The 23,078-nt window shown below is 43.5% G+C and overlaps 1 protein-coding gene across 3 annotated transcripts in view; it reads right to left on the bottom strand.

Annotated features, from left to right (window-relative positions):
• gng7 (guanine nucleotide binding protein (G protein), gamma 7) overlaps positions 1-23,078 on the bottom strand; it is a 122,789-nt gene that overhangs the window by 16,272 nt on the left and 83,439 nt on the right. For 2 of the 3 annotated variants that reach the window (XR_011587579.1, XM_070859627.1), the window contains exon 2: positions 3,881-4,000. Coding sequence is in view for 2 of the 3 variants with exons in the window: in XM_070859627.1 (XP_070715728.1) it covers positions 3,881-3,961 (81 nt within the window). In the remaining variant the exon portion in view is untranslated. Of the gene's footprint in view, positions 1-3,880; positions 4,001-7,142; positions 7,199-23,078 lie in introns of those variants that run through there. The other variant, XM_070859628.1, reaches the window with a different exon arrangement.

Raw genomic sequence — 23,078 nt, forward strand, 5'->3', positions numbered from 1 at the left:
TATAAATGGATGCAATTATGGAATGCGATCCCCAAAACACTAGAAAAAAAAAATCAGATTTCCGTATCATGAAAAAATGAAATTTGATTTGTTAATCACTTTAAACCAGTGGCTCTAGTCTTTGTGCAATAATTCTCTTGCAGATAACAGATGAAAGAAGTCGTCATTTTTTTTTCTTAAGTCCAGATCTGAAATTTTGACTTGTGAAAGTACCACATTTTCAGTTTTTGAAAGTTCCAAAACAAATCCTGAAAAATTCTTGGAAAACTTTTTCAAAATTAAAACCTGAAACCATGCATAATACTTGACTGGATTCAGTGCATAACAGGAAGCCTTGGAAAATACTGACTGTAGTGTAGTCCAAACAAGATCAGCTGTTCGTTGCAGATTATAAATGCACCTGCTAATACACCCATTTAATCCTTCGGCCCACTTAAAACACGTTTTCACAATAAATCAATAACATCCTGTGTGAGGTTTTGTGCTGTTGATATTTTCACCCCTGTAAATCATATTTAATATTGTCCTGGAGTGAAAATATTAGCTCAGTGTGACCTCTAACAGTCGAGAACCACTTCACAGTAAACACGGCACCAAGTCCTTCCCACTCCAAACTCACAATTTGGAAACAGTTGATAGAATCACTTCAAGCCACTTTGATATTGATGGGGAGCCAGGAGAGTGGCATTAAGTGGAGTCCCACAACATTCAAGCATCAAACTCCATGTTTTATTATAGTAGCCTCCAACAGCCAGTATTGAAATACAAGAAAAAAAATCGTGTTGTACAGGAGGAATGCAGTTTGTCTGTTTTATTATTGATAATGTGCTGCTGCTGGGGTGGGCGAAGGGAATCTCTCAAATTTTGTACATCTCTACTTGGAAGTAGCCAGCCCAATTTATGTAATCCAAAAACAGTCAAATGTAATACTTGCCAAATCTCTCTCCAACTGGCTGCCTTTCATTTCACTAGAGATCATCATTCTTCCAATTTTCGGTTAGCTGGGAACACATGTCTACTCACATGCACTTCCAGCAGGGGACACTAGATAACAATCAGGAGCAGTAACTCCATCGTCCCCTCCCTAATCTAAGAGTGCTGAAGCCAACTATACCATACCTACTGCTTCCCCAGTTGAGATCAGCCAATGGCAGAGGCCAAGGATTAAACCTGGTTTGCATTGCCGAGGTACTTAAAAGACAGACTCCCATTTGTATAGCACCTTTCATGACTTTGACGTCCCTAAGCACTTTACAGCCAATTAAGTACTTGTAGTTACTGTTATAATGTAGAAAACTCAGCAGCCAATTTGTGCACGGTAAGCTCCCACAAACAGCAATGAAATAAATGACCAGATAATCTGTTTTTGGTGATCTCAGTTGATGGATAAATGTTGGCCATGGCCAGTGTCTATGCACTTTAAAAAATTTCATAGGATCTTTTACATCCACCGTAACCAGCTAAGCCATCAACATAGTCTGAGCTTTCTATTTTAACTTAAACTGACTGATGTTAGGAGATGCAATTGAGTGTGGTGTGATGTCCTTACACCACTGGGATTTTCATTGCATGCTGCTCTGTATACATTAGGTTTTCTTTGCATGGACAAAAGGGTTAAATTTGCAGAATTCTGCAGTTAAAATGGCAGTAGAACTGAACGATTGCCAGAGACCAGTCTCTTTCTTTGCCCTCTTGGAAAATTTCCATAATTAAAATTCGCAGAAGTACATTTGAGAATAATCTTTTGCAGAGACGGAAGAAGCTGAATTTGAAATAATTTGCATGATTCAACGGGTGGGATCCACCCTCTAGTTCAAAACACACACTGTTCAGAGTTTGAGAGTTATAAGTCATTAACTGGCTCCAGACTCCAGACTGTTATGTGCTACGCCTGCGGGGCTTTGATTTAAATAGCCAAATTAAAGTACAGAACCTCAGGAGTCAGGCAGTAGGGTTTAAGTAAATGTTACAAAGTAAAACAGAAGCTAAATTAAAAAACACATTGCTCGATGATAGCTAAAAATATTACTGTGAAGAACATTGCTGGAGTCTGGGATAAACATGAATCTCTTGCATGATGTGATTGGCACTGACCCAAGCAAAGAAACAATGACTTCTTCATGCAAAAACTGCAAACTTTAGAGTTAACATTTGAAGAAAGAGTGTACAGGAAAGCTGGGCTACAGCCGAGGCATAAATGCAAAATATGCAAGAATTAGTGTGAAAAAATGCAGCATGTAATGGAAGTGCACTGCCAAAAAGGATAAGCAGATTCAATAGTAATTTTCAAAAAGGAATTGTATATATACTTGAAAAGGAAAAATTAGGACTATGGGGAAAGAGCAGGGGAGTGGGACTAATTGGACAGTTCTTTCAAAGAGCCGACATAGGCATGATGGACCAAGTGGCCTCCTTCAGTGCGGTTTCTCTGATTCTAAGTCAGGATTCAGTTTGTGTCCAGAAATGCAATGCACCTGGAAGTGATTTCAAACATCTATCCACTCGGCCTGCCATTGTGTCTCATACCTTTCTAGTCTGATTCTCTCAGTGCATATACGAGTCGGCATTGAGACCATGCAGAAATGCAATATGCACTGCGATTCAACTTATGTGCAGAAGTATAATAGTGTAGAAGCTGATATTCCATCTGTGAATAAATACAGTCTGAAATAAAACAGGCGTGCATTTTTATAGCGTCTTTCATGATTACCAGATGTCGCAACGTGCTTTACAGCCAATGAAGTACTTTTGAAGTGTAGTCAGTGTTGAAATGTAGGAAATGTGGCAGCTAATTTACGCACACAGCAAGCTCTCACAAACAGCAACGTGATAATGACCACGTAATGTGTTTTAGTGATGTTAGTTGAGGGATAAATATTGGCCAGGACATCAAGGATAACTCCCCTGCTCATAGTACCATGGGATCTTTTATGTCACCTGAGAGCGCAGACCCGAGGGGGCCTTGGTTTAACGTCTCATCCGAAAGACGGCACCTCAGACAGTGCAGCACTCCTTCAGTACTGCACTGTACTGGAGTGCTAGCCTAGATTTGTGTGCTCAAGTCTGCACAGAAACTGGAATTCAGTTTGCATACAAAACAAGAGTGTCCTAATGGCTCAACTGATGTGCAATGCAAACTGCGGAACTGTGAGCCATGCAGACAAGGGAAGTTCCATGTTCCATCCTCAGAAGATGCTGAGTAAGGGTGCTATTATTGGCCTCCAGTCTTTGGGAGGAGAAATTAGCTATTCCTGAACTGCTCACCAGCCAAGCTGGTGTCATTAGTCAAGGCGGGTTAGAGATTTTAGGGGGAAAAAATTAATGCAGTGTGTACAATAATCACTCATTTCAATGTGATAATGCTGAAGCAGTAGGCACCCACAATGCCTCTAAGTTCACCCAGTGAGTAGCTGAGCCACACAAATCAAAGGCTGCCAGTTTGATCCTTCACCTCTGCTAAGTTAGCTGATCTCAATTAGGGTGGTAGTAGTCTCTACAACTGACCTTTATTTAGACAGAATATTAAAAATCAGCCTGGATTCCTCATTTGATCACGATACAGTGCCTCTTAATTGAAAGTACACGTGTAGATCGCAGGCGAGGCCAGGATCGAGTGCTGCTGTGATGTTTTCCATAGTTGAAGTTGTCTGCTTGACCTATTGTCAAGATAGACACAAGAATGACTACTGGACAAAATACTAGAGGGCACATGCCCAGCAAGCAGCATCCCAGCGCAGTCAGTGCCTTCAGGAGGAGGAGGAAGGATTAATGATAAAAAGGGACCAAAAAAAATCAATTTTACTCCTCATCTCATCTGGATTATTTTAATATGTCCTAATCCATCCTACAGATCCTTCCTGCCCTCCTTAAACCATCTCACCTTGATTCTCTCAATGCCTGCCTCAATCCTCAGCTGTTCCACCAGTTTCCGTGCTTGTGCTATATTGTTAGTTGTTGACATTGTCTGCCATCTATTTTAGGCCAAGGCCAAAGCGAGATGCTGTAAGAGAAGAAAACACAGAATATCAAATTTTTATAGCAGATTCAAAACATCAGAACTTCCAACATTTGCAAGTCTGAATTCAGAGATACAATTTTGTGTTTCAAGTTCAATTATCCTTTTTTTGAAAGAATTCCTTGAATCCAAAATTGTCAAAATGCCAGAGTTGCAGTAGTTTAATGATTATTTTGATTCAACTTAATCCTATTTTTCCACAAAAGTCCTTGTGGTGATCCTAAATTATTCCTCCCAAGCTCTTCGCTGGCCCATCATGTTTGTTAAAAAGTTTTCTGTGCAGTGCTATATTCACGCTGCTGTGGAGTCCTATATAAATGTTCACTTTGATCACTATGACATCTTTCACATCCAGGAAGCCAGGTTGGACAAGGCCAAACTTCTCAGATAGTCAGCATAGCTCAAGATGGTCAGAAAAGGCAGTCAAAGCCTTTTCCTCTCTTCCACCTGAGATGAAGAGTTCATTCCCTCTTATTTGATGTTCCCCCTGAAGAAAACAGAGCCATTCCTTCTACCAGCTTGAGGATGAACTGAACAAAATTATTTGCAATAGTTTGTGTTGGACATCAGATTTAAGTGTAGCAGCTCACCCACAATCTATTGGGTCAGCCAAGCATTTCTGTACCTAAAGATAATGCTAAAGATGGTAGCGTTTTACTTTAATTGCAATGTTTTACAAGCTGAGGAAAATTCTATCCATTTTACTTCCTAATCATAAACCACACAAGACAGACAAACTTGCATTAATATAGTGCCTTTCACGACCATCGGATGTCCTAAAGCGCTTTACAGCCAATGAAAAGTTGACACAAACACATGTACTTTTAAAAGCTGCAAAGTATATTCAGGAACTAAAATGTTTGTAAATAAACCGATGTCTTCTATAAGGTTTTAAAATGTAACAAAGTGATAAAGTACCTGCTTTTTTATTTGTGCTATTTTAATTCAGATTCCAAGGGAGTAATAATTGAGTCAGTTCTTGGTGTTTACACTGCTAAATCCAGCTACCTTTTCCTGACAGCAATCCTGCAGAGCCAGTTTTCATGGGTCTACAAGTCTGCCACTCCAATAAGGGAGTCAGATTTAGTAGTGCAAATGATGCAAGCATCCAATCAACACCAGTGTCCCAGGATCCAAGTTAAATATGTACCAATGTAAAAGCAACTGGTAACTAGCCTCTCCCCTCCTTCCACGCAAACGTGAAGTCTAACATTGGGCTAAAATAACAGGAAGGTTTAAGGGTGGCTGTGGTACAGCACTGTGTTGAAGCAGCAAAATGGAGTGCCATGTGGTGGCAAAATGCATCATCAATCCTCCACTCTGCTAAACTCACAGTCAGAGGTATTGTGGAAGCGAGGAAAGAAATGAACCAGAGGCTTGATTGCCCTTGGGCAGTTGTTGGGCCGTGCTAGAAGCCAACTTAGAGCAGCATTGCTTGAAGCCTAGGTCACTGGCCATCTTGACGAGAGTCATTGAGTAGTCTGATGAGACTAAAAGGAGACTTCAGATTGTAATGGGACATCTCTTTAAAAAGGTTTCACATATAAATAAATTAATGTATTCTATTAAATTGGATGCAGTGTAGCACTTGACCGAGCACTAAACAATTAAAGATGAAGTTTGCCAATACGTGCACTCCATTCAAATAAGTTCAGTAGTATGTCAAAAAATTGCATTTTTAAACAGCGTTCATGTCACTGAAAATTGGACCTTCACATTATTGTATCTTGTGCATAAATACTACTGCAACTGGCTTACAGACCGAACAGAGTCAGGCTGACACAACGGTTACTATGGCAGCCTCAGCTGCTCTGAGCTGTTCCAAAACCAGAGAAAAACACTGATTTGATTTTTAATAAAATGTGCTGGGCATGTTACCCTACAATTCAGTTTGCATTGTAATTTTTCTTTAAAAAATATTCCAGGATAAACCTCTACAATGGCCTCATCCTGAGTATTTATGCAAAAAAACACCCTGCATTGAAGGAAAAGCTATTGAAACGCAAAGTCTTGGTTACCAGTTATATTTTATTTCTTCCTCTGGAGCGCACAGATGCTGGAGCTGCAGCTGGGGACCCTCTAGAGACCTTGACCAAATGACCATTGTTCATTTGTGGGCCTTGTGACCGGCTGTTTATCGAAATATACAGCATAGTAGAAGGCCATTTTGCCCATCGTGCTGTGCTGGCTCTTGGTAGAGCAATCCAATTAGTCCCACTCCCCTGCTCTTTTGCATATCCCTGCAAATGTTTCCATTTTAGGGGATAGCATCACAGCCAAGTCTGAGCTCTCACCTTAGATTGAACACATGTATATTCTTCAGAATGGGGCCACGGGACAGCAAGCAGGAGCAAGAAACTTGGCTAATCTTTCCCTGCGGTGTGAAGACCAAATGTACTCTATCCCAGCTAACATCAGTTAACTCAGCACCTACCAGGATACAGCTTCCTTACCTGAACTTTTTCAAATTAAATATATGAAGGGTATTTTTTTTAGTTGAAGACAAGTCTTCTGTGATAATGTCCTTTAACAATAGTATTATTTTATAATTTTTTTGCGAATGAATGGGATAACACTCTTGGATTTGAAATTCACTTGTTTTAAAAAAAAAAACAAGTTACATAAAAATACACCCATCTGATATCTGGGAAGAGAAAAGGCTGCAGCTGGCCGTTAATACTTTCATCTGCAGCCTTTGTTGAATGAATGGGCAGATATTAAATAGAGTGCCCATACGTGTTATAGAATAACTCTTGCCAATAAAAACAAAAAACAAAAAAGATATTCACGTGACTTAGCAAAATGTACTAAACACACAAATCTAGGTCAGCACTTAAACTGTACAGTCATATTTTAGTATTTCAGTAAACATGTTTTTTTCCTAAGTTCCAAAGCGCTCCAAATGTTTTTATTATATTTTCATTTTAAAGAGAACAGCCATTAGCTGATCTCAGCAAGGCGGGGAAGTTAAAAAAAAGACTTGCATTTATATAGCACCTTTCATGACCACCGGACATCCCAAAGCACTTTACAGCCAATGAAGTACTTTTTGGAGTGTAGTCACTGTTGTAATGTGGGAAACGCGGCAGCCAATTTGCACAAAGCCAACGTGATAATGACCAAATACCGGATAATTCCTGTGCTCTTCTTCAAAATTGTGCCATGGGATCTTTTACATCCACCTGAAAGAGTAGACTCGGTTTAACATGTTATCCGAAAGACGGCACCTCCGACAGTGTAGCACTCCCTTAGTACTTGAACCCACAACCTGCTGACTCAGATGCAAGGGTGCTACCCACTGAGTAACGGCTAAAGACGCACCAGAGTACCCCAATTAACATTTTCAAAGAGGTAATTGAGAGATTAGTAGCTTTTAAAGCTAATTACAAATTAAAAACCTTTGGGGGAATTTGCGTGGAGGTGAGAAAGAAAACGAGCCATGGTCCCATTCCTGATGACTAGTGACTAGTGACCGAATGCATGCCTGAAAGGTTAGAACAGGATCAAGTCAGATAAGATGCCCTCCACAGTCAAACAGCTGCTGATCGTCAATGTTTTGGTTTACACGTGAAAAATGGCCACTTGGGAAAGTTCTGTGGACGAGTACCCCAACAGTTAACATTTTCAGAGAGGTAACAAAGGTGGTAATTGGGGGAGGTTAATAGCTTTTAAAGCTAAATACAAATTAGAAACCTTCAGTGGAATTTCACACTTTAATTTCCATTTACAAATCTTAACAACTATAAAGAAAGGAGAATATGCAACTAGAATACACTGCTTCTTTTGAGGTTTCCAATATGATCAAAACTAGCCTCGAACAATGGGATTTAAAGCTTTAGGCAGTTGGTGAATAATGCCTACTTATTTCAAGTCACTAAAGAAAGAACTTGCATTTTAATAGAACCTCATTACTTCCCTAAGCACTTTACAGCCAATGAAATACTGTAGAAGTGTAGTCACTGTTGTAATATAGGCAAACGAAGCAGCTAATTTACACACAGCAAGTTCCCACAAACAGATAGCAAGTTCAAATCCCACCATGGCAGCTGGGGAATTTGAATTCAGTTAATTAAATAAATCTGGAATTAAAAAAGCTAGCGTCAGTAATGATGACCATCTAACTACTGGATTGTGGTAAAAATCCATCTGGTTCACTAATGTCCTTGAGGGAAAGAAATCTGCAGTCCTTATCCAGTCTGACCTGTATGGGACTCCAGACCCACAGCAATGTGGTTGACTTTTAACAGCTCTCTGAAATGGCCTAGCAAGCCACTCAGTTAAGGGAAATTATGGATAGTCAATCATCATCATAGGCAGTTCCTCGGGATCGAGGAAGACTTGCTTCCACTCCTGAAGCGAGTTCTTTGATGGCTGAACAGTCCGATACGAGAGCCACAGACTGTGTCACAGGTGGGACAGATAGTCGTTGAGGGGAGGGGTGGGTGGGACTGGTTAGCCGCACGCCCTTTCCGCTGCCTGCGCTTGATTTCTGCATGCTCTCGGCGACAAGACTCGAGGTGCTCAGCGCCCTCTCTGATGCACTTCCTCCACTTAGGGCGGTCTTGGGCCAGGGACTTCCAGATGTCAGTGGGGATGTCGCACTTTATCAGGGAGGCTTTGAGGGTGTCCTTGTAGTGTTTCCTCTGCCCACCTGGGGCTCGTATGCCGTGAAGGAGTTCTGAGTAGAGCGCTTGCTTTGGGAGTCTCGTGTCTGGCATGCGGACGATGTAGCCTGCCCAGCGGAGCTGATCAAGTGCGGTCAGTGCTTCAATGCTGGAGATGTTAGTCTGAATGAGGACGCTGATGTTGGTGCACCTGTCCTCCCAAAAGATTTGTAGGATCTTGCAGAGACATCGTTGGTGATATTTCTCCAGCAACTTGGTGTTACTGTACATGGTCCAGGTCTTTGAGCCATACAGGAGGGCAGGTATTACTACAGCCCTGTAGACCATGAGCTTGGTGTCAGTTTTGAGAGCCTGGTCTTCAAACACTCTTTTCCTCAGGCGGCCGAAGGCTGCACTGGCGCACTGCAGACGGTGTTGGATCTAGTCATCGATGCCTGCTCTTGTTGATAGGAGGCTCCCGAGATATGGGAAGTGGTCCACGGCCGCACCGTGGATCTTGATGACTGGGGGGGGGGGGCAGTGCTGTGCGGTGAGGACAGGCTGGTGGAGGACCTTTGTCTTACGGCTGTTTAAAGTTAGGTCCATGCTTTCGTACGCCTCAGTAAATACGTCGACTATGTCCTGGAGTTCAGCACAACGGACATGATTTTTGCAGCGCGACAGCTACAGGAAAAATGCAGGGAACAGCGCCAGCCCTTATACATGGCCTTGGCCTTTTTCGACCTTACGAAAGCCTTTGACACTGTCAGTCAACCACAAGGGTCCATGGAGCGACCTCCTCCGTTTCTCATGCCCCCAAAAGTTCATCACCATCCTCAGCCTGCACCACCCTCAGCCTGCACCACGACGACATGCAGGCCATGATCTTTACCAACAGATCCATCACAGATCCAATCCACGTCCGGACCGGGGTCAAACAGGGCTGAGTCATCGCTCAACCCTCTTCTCAATCTTTCTCGCCGCCATGCTCCACCTCACAGTCAACAAGCTCCACGCTGGAGTGGAAGTAAACTACAGAACCAGCGGGAACCAGTTCAACCTGCGTTGTCTCCAGGTCAATAAATGCTAGCCTTCTCAGCGACGGCCACATCCAGAGAATGAATTAAAAAAAAGATAATGGCGATTTTTTTAATTTTTAAAAACAGTGTTGTTTGAGGGCGAAATGTTGGCCAGAACATTTTTTTTTGGGGGGGCGGGGAGGAACTCCCCTTCTCTTCTTTGAATAGTGCCAAGGGATCTTTTATGTCCAATTAAGGGGGCAGAAGGTCTCGGTTAAACTCAGAATCTTCTGATGGAGTGCGATCAGTATACCTAGGCTGACACTAACTGCGTTGCTCTTAATAGTACTGGAGCCTGTGTAGGGTTAAGACCATAAAGTTCTCGTGTCAAAAGCAGGCTGAAAGCTGCAAGTTTAGGTCTGGCTAGTACAGTACTTACTGCGATAAAAGCTTATGAAGTGTGCGTATCTTATCGATCATTTTAATGCAATGACAAACTTAATATAGTTTTCAAGTGCTGTATTGAAAACTCAAATCGTTGATTATAAATGGCTTTTGCATCCAAGGTCAAAAATGTTTCAATCAAGAAATAGTTAAGTTAGAGGCCGTCTTTGAAGGGGAAGTAGTATTTTAAGTGCCAATTCAGTCATCAGCATCCCAGATAAGAAGTACTGTTTACAATTGGTATGCCAATAATGCAACTAGGGATGATATTCCAGCATCTGAAATTGGCCGTTTAAAGCATAATCCTTTGTTTCCTTCTATGTTGAGAAAATGAAGCCATTGCAAATAGTGGTTTGGATTGGGATTACTGTGATGGAACACCATTGTTATGCAATGGCTATAATAATAAAACATCACTGAGATATTCTCTATCAATCCATTTAAGAGGAGGCATAGTGGGCATTCTACACATTCCTCAGTAAGCAACTTATCACAATTGGGGTTGACTCTTAGTCCTGGGTAATGCAGCAGAGAATAAGAGATGCAGTTGGTTTATGGAAACTGTTGCAACGTCGTTAATGAGAAAATGGTTTTGGTAAAAAGCCTGAACTGTACCATATCTCAACATTTGTTTTATGTCAAGTGCTGTACTTTTATATGTGAAAGTATGTCACCTCCCCCCTCAATTTTTCTCACTACTTCTCCTGAAGACACAGGGGTTGCAACATTTCAAAGGGAGGGCAGGATCAGTGCATGGGAGGCCTGAAGTGAGCAGCAAACGGAAGTTCAGAAGGAACGAACTTCCCAGCTGATTTTAATAGCGGGCATCATTTTAATACTCCTGCTCCTCCTGGTCCCCATAGAATCCTACCGAAGAAAAAAAATATTATTTACCTTGGCTGATCCTACCACGTTTCTGGCAGGTTTGACACTGCGTGGGCCTACCCTTGCTGACTCATCGTAAAAATCACGTCGCGGCGGCAATGATGTCACCTGGACACCACTTTTAGATTGAAATGATTCCCCTGTTTGCCTGTAGTACGAGCTTCCAGCTGACTTCAAAGTCAGCAAAGATAAGATGTTGCCAGGCAGAAACGGTGTGGTCTGTGGCCAGTAAGTGAATGATATTAACCACTCCCACACACCGTTCCTGCTCTTCTACCCGTCACCACCTCAGGTGAAACCTCAACACTGCATGAGATAGAAAAAGCCATAAGACAGCTAAAAAACAAGACTACGAGAGCGGATGGAATCCCCGCTGAGGCACTGAAGTATGGCGGAAAGGCACAGCTGGCGCGAATACATGACCTCATCTCTCTCATCTGGAGGGACGAGAGCATGCCGGGAGATCTTAAGTGATGCAGTGATCGTGACCATCTTTAAAAAAGGGGACAAGTCCGACTGCGGCAACTACAGAGGAATCTCCCTATCAGCCACTGGGAAAGTCATCGCTGGAGTCCTCCTCAACCGTCTTCTCCCTGTGGCAGAGGAGCTCCTCCTGGAGTCGCAGTGCGGATTTTGTCCCCTCCGGGGCACAACGGACATGATTTTTGCAGCGCGACAGCTGCAGGAAAAATGCAGGGAACAGCACCAGCCCTTATACATGGCCTTCTTCAACCTTACAAAAGCCTTTGACACCGTGAACCGCGAGGGTCTATGGAGGGTCCTCCTCCTTTTCAGATGCCCCCAAAAGTACGTCACCATCCTCCGCCTGCTCCACGACGACATGCAGGCCGTGATCCTTACCAACGGATACAGCACAGACGCAATCCACGCCCAGACTGGGGTCAAGCAGGGCTGCGTCAACACCTCTACCCTCTTCTCAATCTTCCTCACTGCCATGCTCCACCTCACAGTTGACAAGTTCCCCGCTGAAGTAGAACTAAACTACAGAACCAGTGGGAAGCTGTTCAACCTTCGCCGTCTCCAGGCCAGGTCCAAGACCACTCCAACCTCTGTTGTTGAGCTACAGTACGCAGACGCCGCCTGCGTCTGTGCACACACAGAGGCTGAACTCAAGGGCATAGTCGACGTATTTACCGAGGCGTACGAAAGCATGAGCCTTATGTTAAACATCAGTAAGACAAAGGTGCTTCACCAGCCTGTCCTCTCTGCACAGCACTGCCCTCCAGAATCCATGGCGCGGCCCTGGACGTGAACCACTTCCCTTATCTCGGAAGCCTCCCATCAACAAGAGCAGGCATTGATGACAAGATCCAAAACCGCCTCCAGTGCGCCAGTGCAGCCTTTGGCTGCCTGAGGAAAGTGTGTTTGAAGATCAGGCTCTCAAAACGGTCACCAAGCTCATGGTCTACAGGACCGTAGTAATACCCGCCCTCCTGTATGGCTCAGAAACGTGGACCATGTACAGTAGACACCTCAAGTCGCTGGAGAAATACCACCAACGACGTCACCGTAAGATCCTACAAATCCCCTGGGAGGACAGATGCACCAATATTAGCGTCCTCGCCCAGATCAACATCTCCAGCATTGAAGCACTGACCACACTTGATCAGCTCCGCTGGGCAGGCCACATAGTTCGCTTCCAGACACGAGATTCCCAAAGCAAGTGCTCTACCCGGAACTCGTCCACAGCAAACGAGCCAAAGGTGGTCAGCGGAAACGTTACAAGGACACCCTCAAAGCCTCCCTGATAAAGTGCAACATCCCCACTGACACCTGGGAGTCCCTGGCCAAAGACCACCCTAAGTGGAGGAAGTGCATCCGGGAGGGCACTAAGCTCCGAGTATCGTCGCTGAGAGCATTCAGAAATCAAGTGCAGACAGCAGAAGGAGCGTGCAGCAAACCAGGCACCCTGCCCACCCTTCCCTTCAACCACTGTCTGTCCCACCTATGACAGAGACTGTGGTTCTCATACTGGACTGTACAGCCATCTAATGAAGTCATGCTAAGAGTGGAAGCAAGTCTTCCTCGATTCCGAGGGACTGCCTATGTTGATGATGACCCTCAGTTCCTTATTTTCTAAGGTGTAGGTGATGTTTCTATTTTTCATACCAAATTGCATCACCTCAATTTTACCGATGCCAAATTTCATTTGCCACTTAACTGTCTAGTTTGCAAGATTTACGATGTTTTCTTGTATTATGTTGCATTCTTCCTCAGGGTTAGTTATACCCCCCAGTTTCGTATCATCTGTAAACTTTAATATCGAGTTGCTTATTCCCAAGCCAAAATCGTCCAAGGTTGTTGGGAGACTTAATTAAAAAAAAACGTTATGTAATGGAGTTCTGAACATAGTAACAGTACTGATGAGCCTGCACAATTATATGACATATTTTACAAACCTGGATAAAAACTTTACATTGGGAAAGTTAATTGGAGCCCACCCACGTGTCTGGCACACCTAGTTAAGAAAATGCGTGCATGCCAGTGGTTGAGTATTATTACATCTTACCATTTAGTCACGTCACTTCACAACAGGTTTTGTTTTTAAATTTAAGTGCAATTTCATTAAATGCAAAAGGATGCATTTGCAAAAAATGTGCTATTTTTGTACAACCTGCAGATGCATTGCTGTACTTTACAAAATATTTTTATTCAGATCAACTAGCCTATAAAATAAATTGCAGTTAGCTGCCAACAGTGGACTGAGTTGTCAAATACCAAAAGATCTGAGTTTCCACCGCTAGTCTGTGCTGGACTATCTAACCTCAGCCAGGAAATGCCTTGGCTGGGAAGGAAAATCAGCTACAGTGCTTACCCCTTATTACTATCCAACAACTCTTGCTCAAAAGTGTAGAAATGGATATGGACAGAATCAAGGTTCAGCTGTGATGCCCTCTATGGCGGAATACCCCATGATCATTCACTGCCTAATCTCACATATAAAGAAAGCCACTTGGGCAAGGTACTGGAAGGTAACTTGCACAATTAAAATTGTAATCTATCATAAGGCAATAAAGGAGAAAACTGAGGGGAGGAAAAAAGTTTTTGTAAAAAAAAAACAATCACAAAAATAGGTTTTAGCAGTGGACCAGTAAATTTTGAAGCAAAATATAATAAAGACAATGAAAAGTGGTTCTCGAGGTGCGTGGAGAGACGCGAGTCTGGGGTCGGCGAGAGGCCTACAAAAGGCCACAAGAGGCGTCGGGAGGTGCGTGGAGAGACGTGAGCCCGGGGTCATCCCCCTGCAAAACAGATACACTGCTTTGGGTACTGTTGAGGAGGATGACTCATCAGGGGAGGGCAGCAGCAGGCAAGTTCATGGCACAGTGGCTGGCTCTGCTGCACAGAAGGGTGGGAAAAAGAGTGGGAGAGCTATAGTGATAGGGGACTCTATTGTAAGGGGAATAGATAGGAGTTTCTGCGGCCGCAACCGAGACTCCAGGATGGTATGTTGCCTCCCTGGTGCAAGGGTCAAGGATGTCTCGGAGCCGCTGCAGAGCATTCTGGAGAGGAAGGGTGAACAGCCAGTTGTCTTGGTACATGTAGGTACCAACAATATAGGTAAGAAGCGGGAAGAGGTCCTACAAGCTGAATTTAGGGAGCTAGGAGTTAAATTAAAAAGTAGGACCTCAAGGGTAGTAATCTCTGGATTGCTACCAGTGCCACGTGCTAATCAGAGTAGAGGGAGCAGGATAGTTAGAATAAATACGTAGCTTGAGCAGTGGTGCAAGAGGGAGGGATTCAAATTCCTGGGACATTGCAACCAGTTCTGGGGGAAGTGGGACCTGTACAAAAGGGACGGTCTGCATTTGGGCAGGACTGGAACTGATGTCCTAGGGGTAACATTTGCTAATGCAGTTCGGGAGTGTTTAAACTAATATGGCAGGGGGATGGGAACCTATGCAGCGAGATAGGGCGAAGTAATATGGAGTCAGAAACAGATGGTAGAAAGGTAAAAAGCAATAGTGGAAGGCCGAGTAAACAAAGGCAAGAAACAAAAAGGGCCACACTACATCATAATTCTAAAAGGACAAAAGGGTGTTAAAAAAACAAGCCTGAAGGCTTTGTGTCTTAATGCAAGGAGTATCCGTAATAAAGTGGATGAATTAACTGTGCAAATAGATGTTAACGGATATGATGTGATTGGGATTACGGAGACGTGGCTCCAGGATGATCAGGGCTGGGAACTCAACATCCATGGGTATTCAACATTCAGGAAGGATAGAATAAAAGGAAAAGGAGATGGGGTAGCATTGCTGATTAAAGAGGAGATTAATGCAATAGTTAGGAAGGACATTAGCTTAGATGATGTGGAATCTATGGGCCCAAGTTTCCACATGATAAAAAACGGGTGCCCCTCCAAGCTGGGTGCCCGTTTCTCGCGCCTAAAACGGCGCCGGAAAAAAAAGAGCGATTCTGGAGCGCTTTGCAGCTCCTTGTCTGCCTGGCGCAGCGCCCGGGGGGGGGGGGGGGGAGGAGCCTACACTCGCGGCGATTTTGTAAGTGGGAGGGTACTATTTAAATTAGTTTTTTTCCTGCCGGCAACGCTGCACGTACACGTTGGAGCGTTCGCGCATGCTCAGTGTGAAAAAAACATTGACACTCGGCCAGTTTTGTAGTTCTTTGTAGCTGTTTAGTTTTTGAACATTTTTTAATAAAAGTACATTGCCATCAGCACAGAGGCTTCTTGTAGCAGTGAGAAGGGTGCAGGAAGCCTCAAAGTTGAGGCAGCCGTTTCCCGACGACCTCCCCCTTTTGCCGTCGGGAAATGGCTCCTCAATTTCTGAGGCTTCCTGCAGCCTTCTCTCTTTCCCGCCAGCCGTCTGGAACGGCTCCATTCCCTCCCCCCCCCCCCTCCGCGTTCGGTCGGCTCCCTCCTCCCCCCCGCCCGCGTTTGGTCGGCTCCCTCCTGCCCAAAGGGCAAAAAACGTTATTGGGAGTTGTGTACAGACCTCCAAACAGTAGTAGTGATGTTGGGGAGGACATCAAACAGGAAATTAGGGGTGCATGCAATAAAGGTGCAGCAGTTATCATGGGTGACTTTAATATGCATATAGATTGGGCTAAACAAATTGGAAGCAATATGGTGGAGGAGGATTTCCTGGAGTGCATAAGGGATGATTTTCTAGACCAATATGTCGAGGAACCAACTAGGGGGGAGGCCATCTTAGACTGGATGCTGTGTTATGAGAGAGGATTAATTAGTAATCTCGTTGTGCGAGGCCCCTTGGGGCAGTGACCATAATATGGTGGAATTCTACATTAGGATGGAGAATGAAACAGTTAATTTAGAGACCATGGTCCAGAACTTAAAGAAGGGTAACTTTGAAGGTATGAGGCATGAATTGGCTAGGATAGATTGGCGAATGATACTTAAGGGGTTGACAGTGGATGGGAAATGGCAGACATTTAGAGACCGCATGGATGAAGTACAACAATTGTACATCCCTGTCTGGCCAAAAATAAAAAAGGGAAGATGGCTCAATCGTGGCTAGCAAGGGAAATCAGGGATAGTATTAAAGCCAAGGAAGTGGCATACAAATTGGCCAGAAATAGCAGTGAACCTGGGGACTGGGAGAAATTTAGAACTCAGCAGAGGAGGACAAAGGGTTTGAATAGGGCAGGAAAAATAGAGTACGAGAGGAAGCTTGCAGAGAACATTAAGACGGATTGCAAAAGTTTCTATTGATATGTAAAGAGAAAAAGATTAGTAAAGACAAACGTAGGTCCCCTGCAGTCAGAATCAGGGGAAGTCATAACGGGGAACAAAGAAATGGCAGACCAATTGAACAAGTACTTTGGTTCGGTATTCACTTAGGAGGACACAAATAACCTTCCGGATATAAAAGGGGTCAGAGGGTCCAGTAAGGAGGAACTGAGGGAAATCCTTATTAGTCGGGAAATTGTGTTCGGGAAATTGATGGGATTGAAGGCCGATAAATCCCCAGGGCCTGATGGACTGCATCCCAGAGTACGTAAGGAGGTGGCCTTGGAAATAGCGGATGCATTGACAGTCATTTTCCAACAGTCCATAGACTCTGGATCAGTTCCTATGGAGTGGAGGGTAGCCAATGTAACCCCACTTTTTAAAAAAGGAGGGAGAGAGAAAACAGGGAATTATAGACCAGTCAGCTTGACATCAGTAGTGGGTAAAATGATGGAATCGATTATTAAGGATGTCATAGCAGCGCATTTGGAAAGGTCTGACATGATGGGTCCAAGTCAACGTGGATTTGTGAAAGGGAAATCATGCTTGACAAATCTTCTGGAATTTTTTGAGGATGTTTCCAGTGGAGTGGACAAGGGAGAACCAGTTATGTGGTGTATTTAGACTTTCAGAAGGCTTTCGACAAGGTCCCACACAAGAGATTAATGTGCAAAGTTAAAGCACATGGGATTGGGGGTAGTGTGCTGACATGGATTGAGAACTGGTTGGCAGACAGGAAGCAAAAAGTAGGAGTAAATGGGTACTTTTCAGAATGGCAGGCAGTGACTAGTGGGGTACCGCAAGGTTCTGTGCTGGGGCCCCAGCTGTTTACATTGTACATTAATGATTTAGACAAGGGGATTAAATGTAGTATCTCCAAATTTGCAGATGACACTAAGTTGGGTGGCAGTGTGAGCTGCGAGGAGGATGCTATGAGGCTGCAGAGTGACTTGGATAGGTTAGGTAAGTGGGCAAATGCATGGCAGATGAAGTATAATGTGGATAAATGTGAGGTTATCCACTTTGGTGGTAAAAAGAGAGACAAACAATTATCTGAATGGTGACAGATTAGGAAAAGGGGAGGTGCAACGAGACTTGGGTGTCATGGTACATCAGTCATTGAAGGTTGGCATGCAGGTACAGCAGGCGGTTAAGAAAGCAAATGGCATGTTGGCCTTCATAGCGAGGGGATTTGAGTACAAGGGCAGGGAGGTATTGCTACAGTTGTACAGGGCCTTGGTGAGGCCACACCTGGAGTATTGTGTACAGTTTTGGTCTCCTAACTTGAGGAAGGACATTCTTGCTATTGAGGGAGTGCAGCGAAGGTTCACCAGACTGATTCCCGGGATGGCGGGACTGACATATCAAGAAAGACTGGATCAACTGGGCTTGTAGTCACTGGAGTTCAGAAGAATGAGAGGTTTTCTCATAGAAAGGTTTAAAATTCTGACGGGTTTAGACAGGTTAGATGCAGGAAGAATGTTCCCAATGTTGGGGAAGTCCAGAACCAGGGGTCACAGTCGAAAGATAAGGGGTAAGCCATTTAGGACTGAGATGAGGAGAAACGTCTTCACCCAGAGTGGTGAACCTGTGGAATTCTCTGCCACAGAAAGTTGTTGAGGCCAATTCACTAAATATATTCAAAAAGGAGTTAGATATAGTCCTTACTACTAGGGGGATCAAGGGGTATGGCGAGAAAGCAGGAATGGGGTACTGAGGTTGCATGTTCAGCCATGAACTCATTGAATGGCGGTGCAGGCTCGAAGGGCCGAATGGCCTACTCCTGCACTTATTTTCGATGTTTCTATAATGAATGATGGGAAATTGCTCTTATAAATGATACTCCGACTGGTTTCCCGACACTGGCAGTATACACCAGCCATGCTGGAATGTGTTTTTCTTTTTTTCCCTGGGATTTTACAAGTTAAAACGAGTGCAGGCATTTTTTCCAAAAGAGAAGTTAAGGTGTATAAATTCAATGTTCTAGCAATCAACCACAGCCCAGATATGACTTTGCAGAGCACCCCAATGGTCTGGTAGGTGCAGACATTGCTTGGAGTCGTGCTTCAGTGGTGTATTCTTCAAGGAAATGAGTGGGGGGGGCGGGAAAGAGAGGAAACAACGTTCAGGAAAAATTCCTGGGGGGGGGGGGGGAAAAGAGAAAAAGCAAGGTAGGAGGCAGCGTGAAGGGGATTTTAATTTCAATTTTGTCCTAGCTATAACTGATCTAAGAGTTCTTGATCCTGGGAAGTGGGACGAATTGAAAAAAACTCTTCCAAAGAGCCGGCATCGGCACGATGGGCCGAATGCTTCCTTCTGTGCTGTAAGATTTTATTCTATGTTCCATTCTCAGCATTGACATCTTTCACCTTGTTGAGCACAACTCTTGTCACTGGCCAACCACCAAAAAGTGGCAAAATTCAAATTGCAAGAATGAAAACCCTAGACTTTCTATACTATTGCATTTATATGTGCAGTAAGCATGCAACAATAAAGTTAGTAGAACAAAACAATAAACAAGACAAAAAGGAAAACAAAATTAAAAGTAATTATAGACTGGTCTAAATGGTACTTTTATGCAAGTAAATAAGCCAGGTCAGGTTCTATAGTGAGTTGTCACAGATGATACTGTGGTTTCAAGCTATGAAACAGATGGAAACTGGGAGGGTAACTTGTCTGGGCCAGCAAAAACAAAGACAAGAGCTGGGTGGGAAAGAGCATAACGGCTAAAATTATCTTCAAAATAAGATGGGAAAGGGGGAAGAGGGGGTAGAAACCATCAATCGGGTGAGTCTGTTCCCTATATACATTAACTAGCTTTGTATTTAGAAGAACTATTAACACTTTGACTCCAAAAACACTTCACCTGAACATTATACATAAACAATGCAAAGTGTTTTTCTTTTTATCTCTCCCCTCAAAGGTCAATCCACTAATAGGACAACTAACATTGTATTCCTGACTTGACCAGTTTTTCAGCCTCGAAAATTATGGGAGCAAATGAGAGCTTGCAGGACTTTTGAGCATTGCAGGGGTTAACTGCTGGGAACCAAACCACAAGTTCCATCTCCAAAAGACTAGTAGTTAGTGGTTACAGATGCAGACAGCAGGCTGCATGCACACAGCAGTAAATAGACAGCTGCTGCAGGATTTCTGCAGGCCGTCTACCTTCTGCAATTACATTTTGTAAAAATACTGGAAAATTAGTTGGGGAAAGGAGTGCAGAGAGAAAAAGTACAATGTTATATTGACTGGGTTTTCCAACACGACTCCCACAAGTGCAAAGAGGGATATTCACAGTACACCAGGATAGTCATAATAGTGGCTTGGACCCGTTTGCACCTCTCAAGTGCAACGAAACTCCTAGGGGCAAGTGTATATTTTAAAGAGATACTGTCTTTCAAGAAAAAATGTTCAAACCTTTTTGTTTGGGTGATTAGAAGTCATTACAACGCATGTGCGTGAGTAGTACAATAATAGATTTCAACATGAGTAACAGTCTCCTAATAATTTGAAGGTGAAATTTAGTGCCAACAAAATTGAATTAGGTAATTTGAATGAAGTGATTTCAAATTAACAATAAACTGTACTTCATTGTTTGTGTTTGAAAATGAATGGAAAAGGTTTTGCCAAACACTTTTTCCAGAAACACTGCACCCCTTGAAGATTTTCTTATCTTTGCCAATTTTCCCTCCTTTCCTGTGGGAAAGTGTTTAGCATCCAGTGTTGTCTGGTAATATGGGGGCCAATTTTCACTTTTGGGCGGCTGACTGGCGGAGCGCACTAGCTGCCTACTTGTTACCTAAAACCACCTTTTTCCACCTCCGTAACATTGCCCGTCTCCTCCCCTGTCTCAGCTCTTCTGCTGCTGAAACCCTCATTCATGCCTTTGTTACCTCTAGACTTGACTACTCCAAATCACTCCTGGCCGGCCTTCCACACTACGTAAATTTGAAGTCATCCAAAACTCAGCAGCCTGTGTACTAGCCTGCACCAAGTCAAGATCACCCATCACCCCTGTGCTTTCTGACCTACATTGGCTCCCAGTTAAACAATGCCTCGATTTCAAAATTCTCATCCTTGTTTACAAATCACTCCATGGACTTGCGCCTCCCCATCTCTAATCTTTTTCAGCCTCACAACCCCACGAGATGTCTGCGCTCCTCAAATTCTGGCCTCTTGAACATCCCTCATTATAACTGCTCCATCATTGGTGGCCGTGCCTTCAGCTGCCTGGGCCCTAAGCTCTAAATCGCTACGCCCCTCTACCTCTCTTTCCTCCTTTAAGATGCTTCTTAAAAACTACCTCTAAACAAGCTTTTGGTCATCAGCCTTAATTTCTTTTGTGGCTCGGTGTCAAATTTATCTTTGTCTGTAACACTGTTGTGAAGCGCCTTGGGACGTTTTACTATGGTAAAGGCGCTATATAAATAAAAGTTATTATTTATTAGTAAGTGAACAAGGAGGCCCAAGACATTGAGCTCGGGCCTCATTTAAATTTCGCCAATGTGTTGCACACTCTGAATGGGCATCCTACTGCAGCTTGCTGGCTCTGGACTAGTGCAGTATCGAGCGGCTCGACACCACGGTAACCATGCAGGCAGATCTGGGTGAGGTGGGGGTGCCAAACCAGCAGTGACCTGCAGCATTTTGTGGAACTAGGAGAAACATTCCTTTTATATAAATATACAACCCAGAAACATGTGCGTGCGCACGGTGCACACTCCACCCATCTGTCCCTGAAAATTGCAATCTGAGTCCTAACAATGGCGTAGGATTCTAATTGGCATAAATAAGAGACTTACCAACTGAAATATATGGACGCTCTGGCTGCCCAAGGGAACTTCCCATCCCTAATATCCAACTGCATTGAGGCTAACTGTAGCACCTGGAGATCAGCTAACAGACCAAAGATGGTACTAGAGGGTCTTCCTGATCTGTATGGCTCAACTACACACCAACTGAGGGTGTGGCAAAATCCTGGAATTGGCCAGATAGAGTTCTTGAAAGTACAAACCTATATGCTAACGCTACATAGGGCCACTGACAAATTGCACAATTGCGTCTGCCACAATATTAAAATATTGAACCCCTCTCATTTACTGTTGTTTAGGTTGACGTACAGGATCAACACAGACCACTTTATTTCTTTCCTGCCTTACCTAAAATGTACAACAGATATCAAGAAATTTGTAAAGTATGAAAAGTATTCCAAACTTAAAAACTCCCGTAAAAATGATTTATTTTGTCTCCACAAAGCATTATTGCTATAAATTATATTGGCTCAGAACAAGGATCCTTCTGAATATCAAATTTGTCTAGATCTGGGCATATTTTCAATCACACCACAATAGGTCTAACACTATTATGCCCAAATTCTTTCAAAGTTATTTACATACATCTGATTTTGATATAGACGAATGTTCAAGACCACACACGATTAAAAAAACTCTTCTTATCCAAGCTAATCTTCTTTACTTCTCTCCTAAAGGAGTTGATGCCTTGCTAAGGTAAGATTTGATCCTAGTCAATCTCCAGTACTTCACCAATTGGCCATTAATCATCTATGATACTGTACAGTATTGACAGGCTGTTTGATCACAGGGGACATTACAATAGAGCTCAATCCCATCATTATCCAGCATTCACATACATGTAGTTCCAACAGCGGTAGTATTTGAAGAACAAGAACCCTAGCCACTTTTCCCCTTCCTAAGACAGCAATGCTAGGACACCCCTACTGCTGTCCAAGCTAAAATCTGTTAACTGAAACGCATGGTGTGCATGGTTCAATTACACACTTCTGTTCCAAATGAACCATAGGCATAGGCCAGATATCTAAAGTTCATAGAAGGTAGCTCTAGTGACTAAGCAGAGTAATCTTGGTCCTCACATCTCAGTAATTTATCCAAAAACTGTTCAATGGCTTGTACCTCAACAAATGGTATGAAGTACTATACAAACAGCACAGACAACTTATGTTTCTGTACTGTCCTTCACTTACACAAAGACATCTTCAAATGCCTTCCAAGGCAGAGGAAAAAGGGTGAACCAAGCTGAAGGGAGACAGAATGACTGTTGGGAGATAGGAGGGGGAATGTGAAAGCAGCGAGAAATATGGGAAAGGTGGAAGTGAAGGAATTCTAGAGTATAGATGGAGTATAAAACTGAAAGAGCAGCCGCCGATGACAGAGTAGGGAGTAAGTTGGTGTCCGAGAATCGAAGGGTGAATGTGAGCGTACAAATGGAGAAAACTTTTGGATAAGTTGGGACAAGGTCATGGAGCGATTTGAAGGTAAAGAGGATTCTGAAATCAATTCTCTGGGGCACAGTGACAGGGATGATTGAAGTGAAGGCCTTGCCTGAAAATAATCTCAATTTCC

The sequence above is a fragment of the Pristiophorus japonicus genome, chromosome 18, assembly GCF_044704955.1.
Source record: "Pristiophorus japonicus isolate sPriJap1 chromosome 18, sPriJap1.hap1, whole genome shotgun sequence".
NCBI classification, from domain to species: domain Eukaryota; kingdom Metazoa; phylum Chordata; class Chondrichthyes; family Pristiophoridae; genus Pristiophorus; species Pristiophorus japonicus.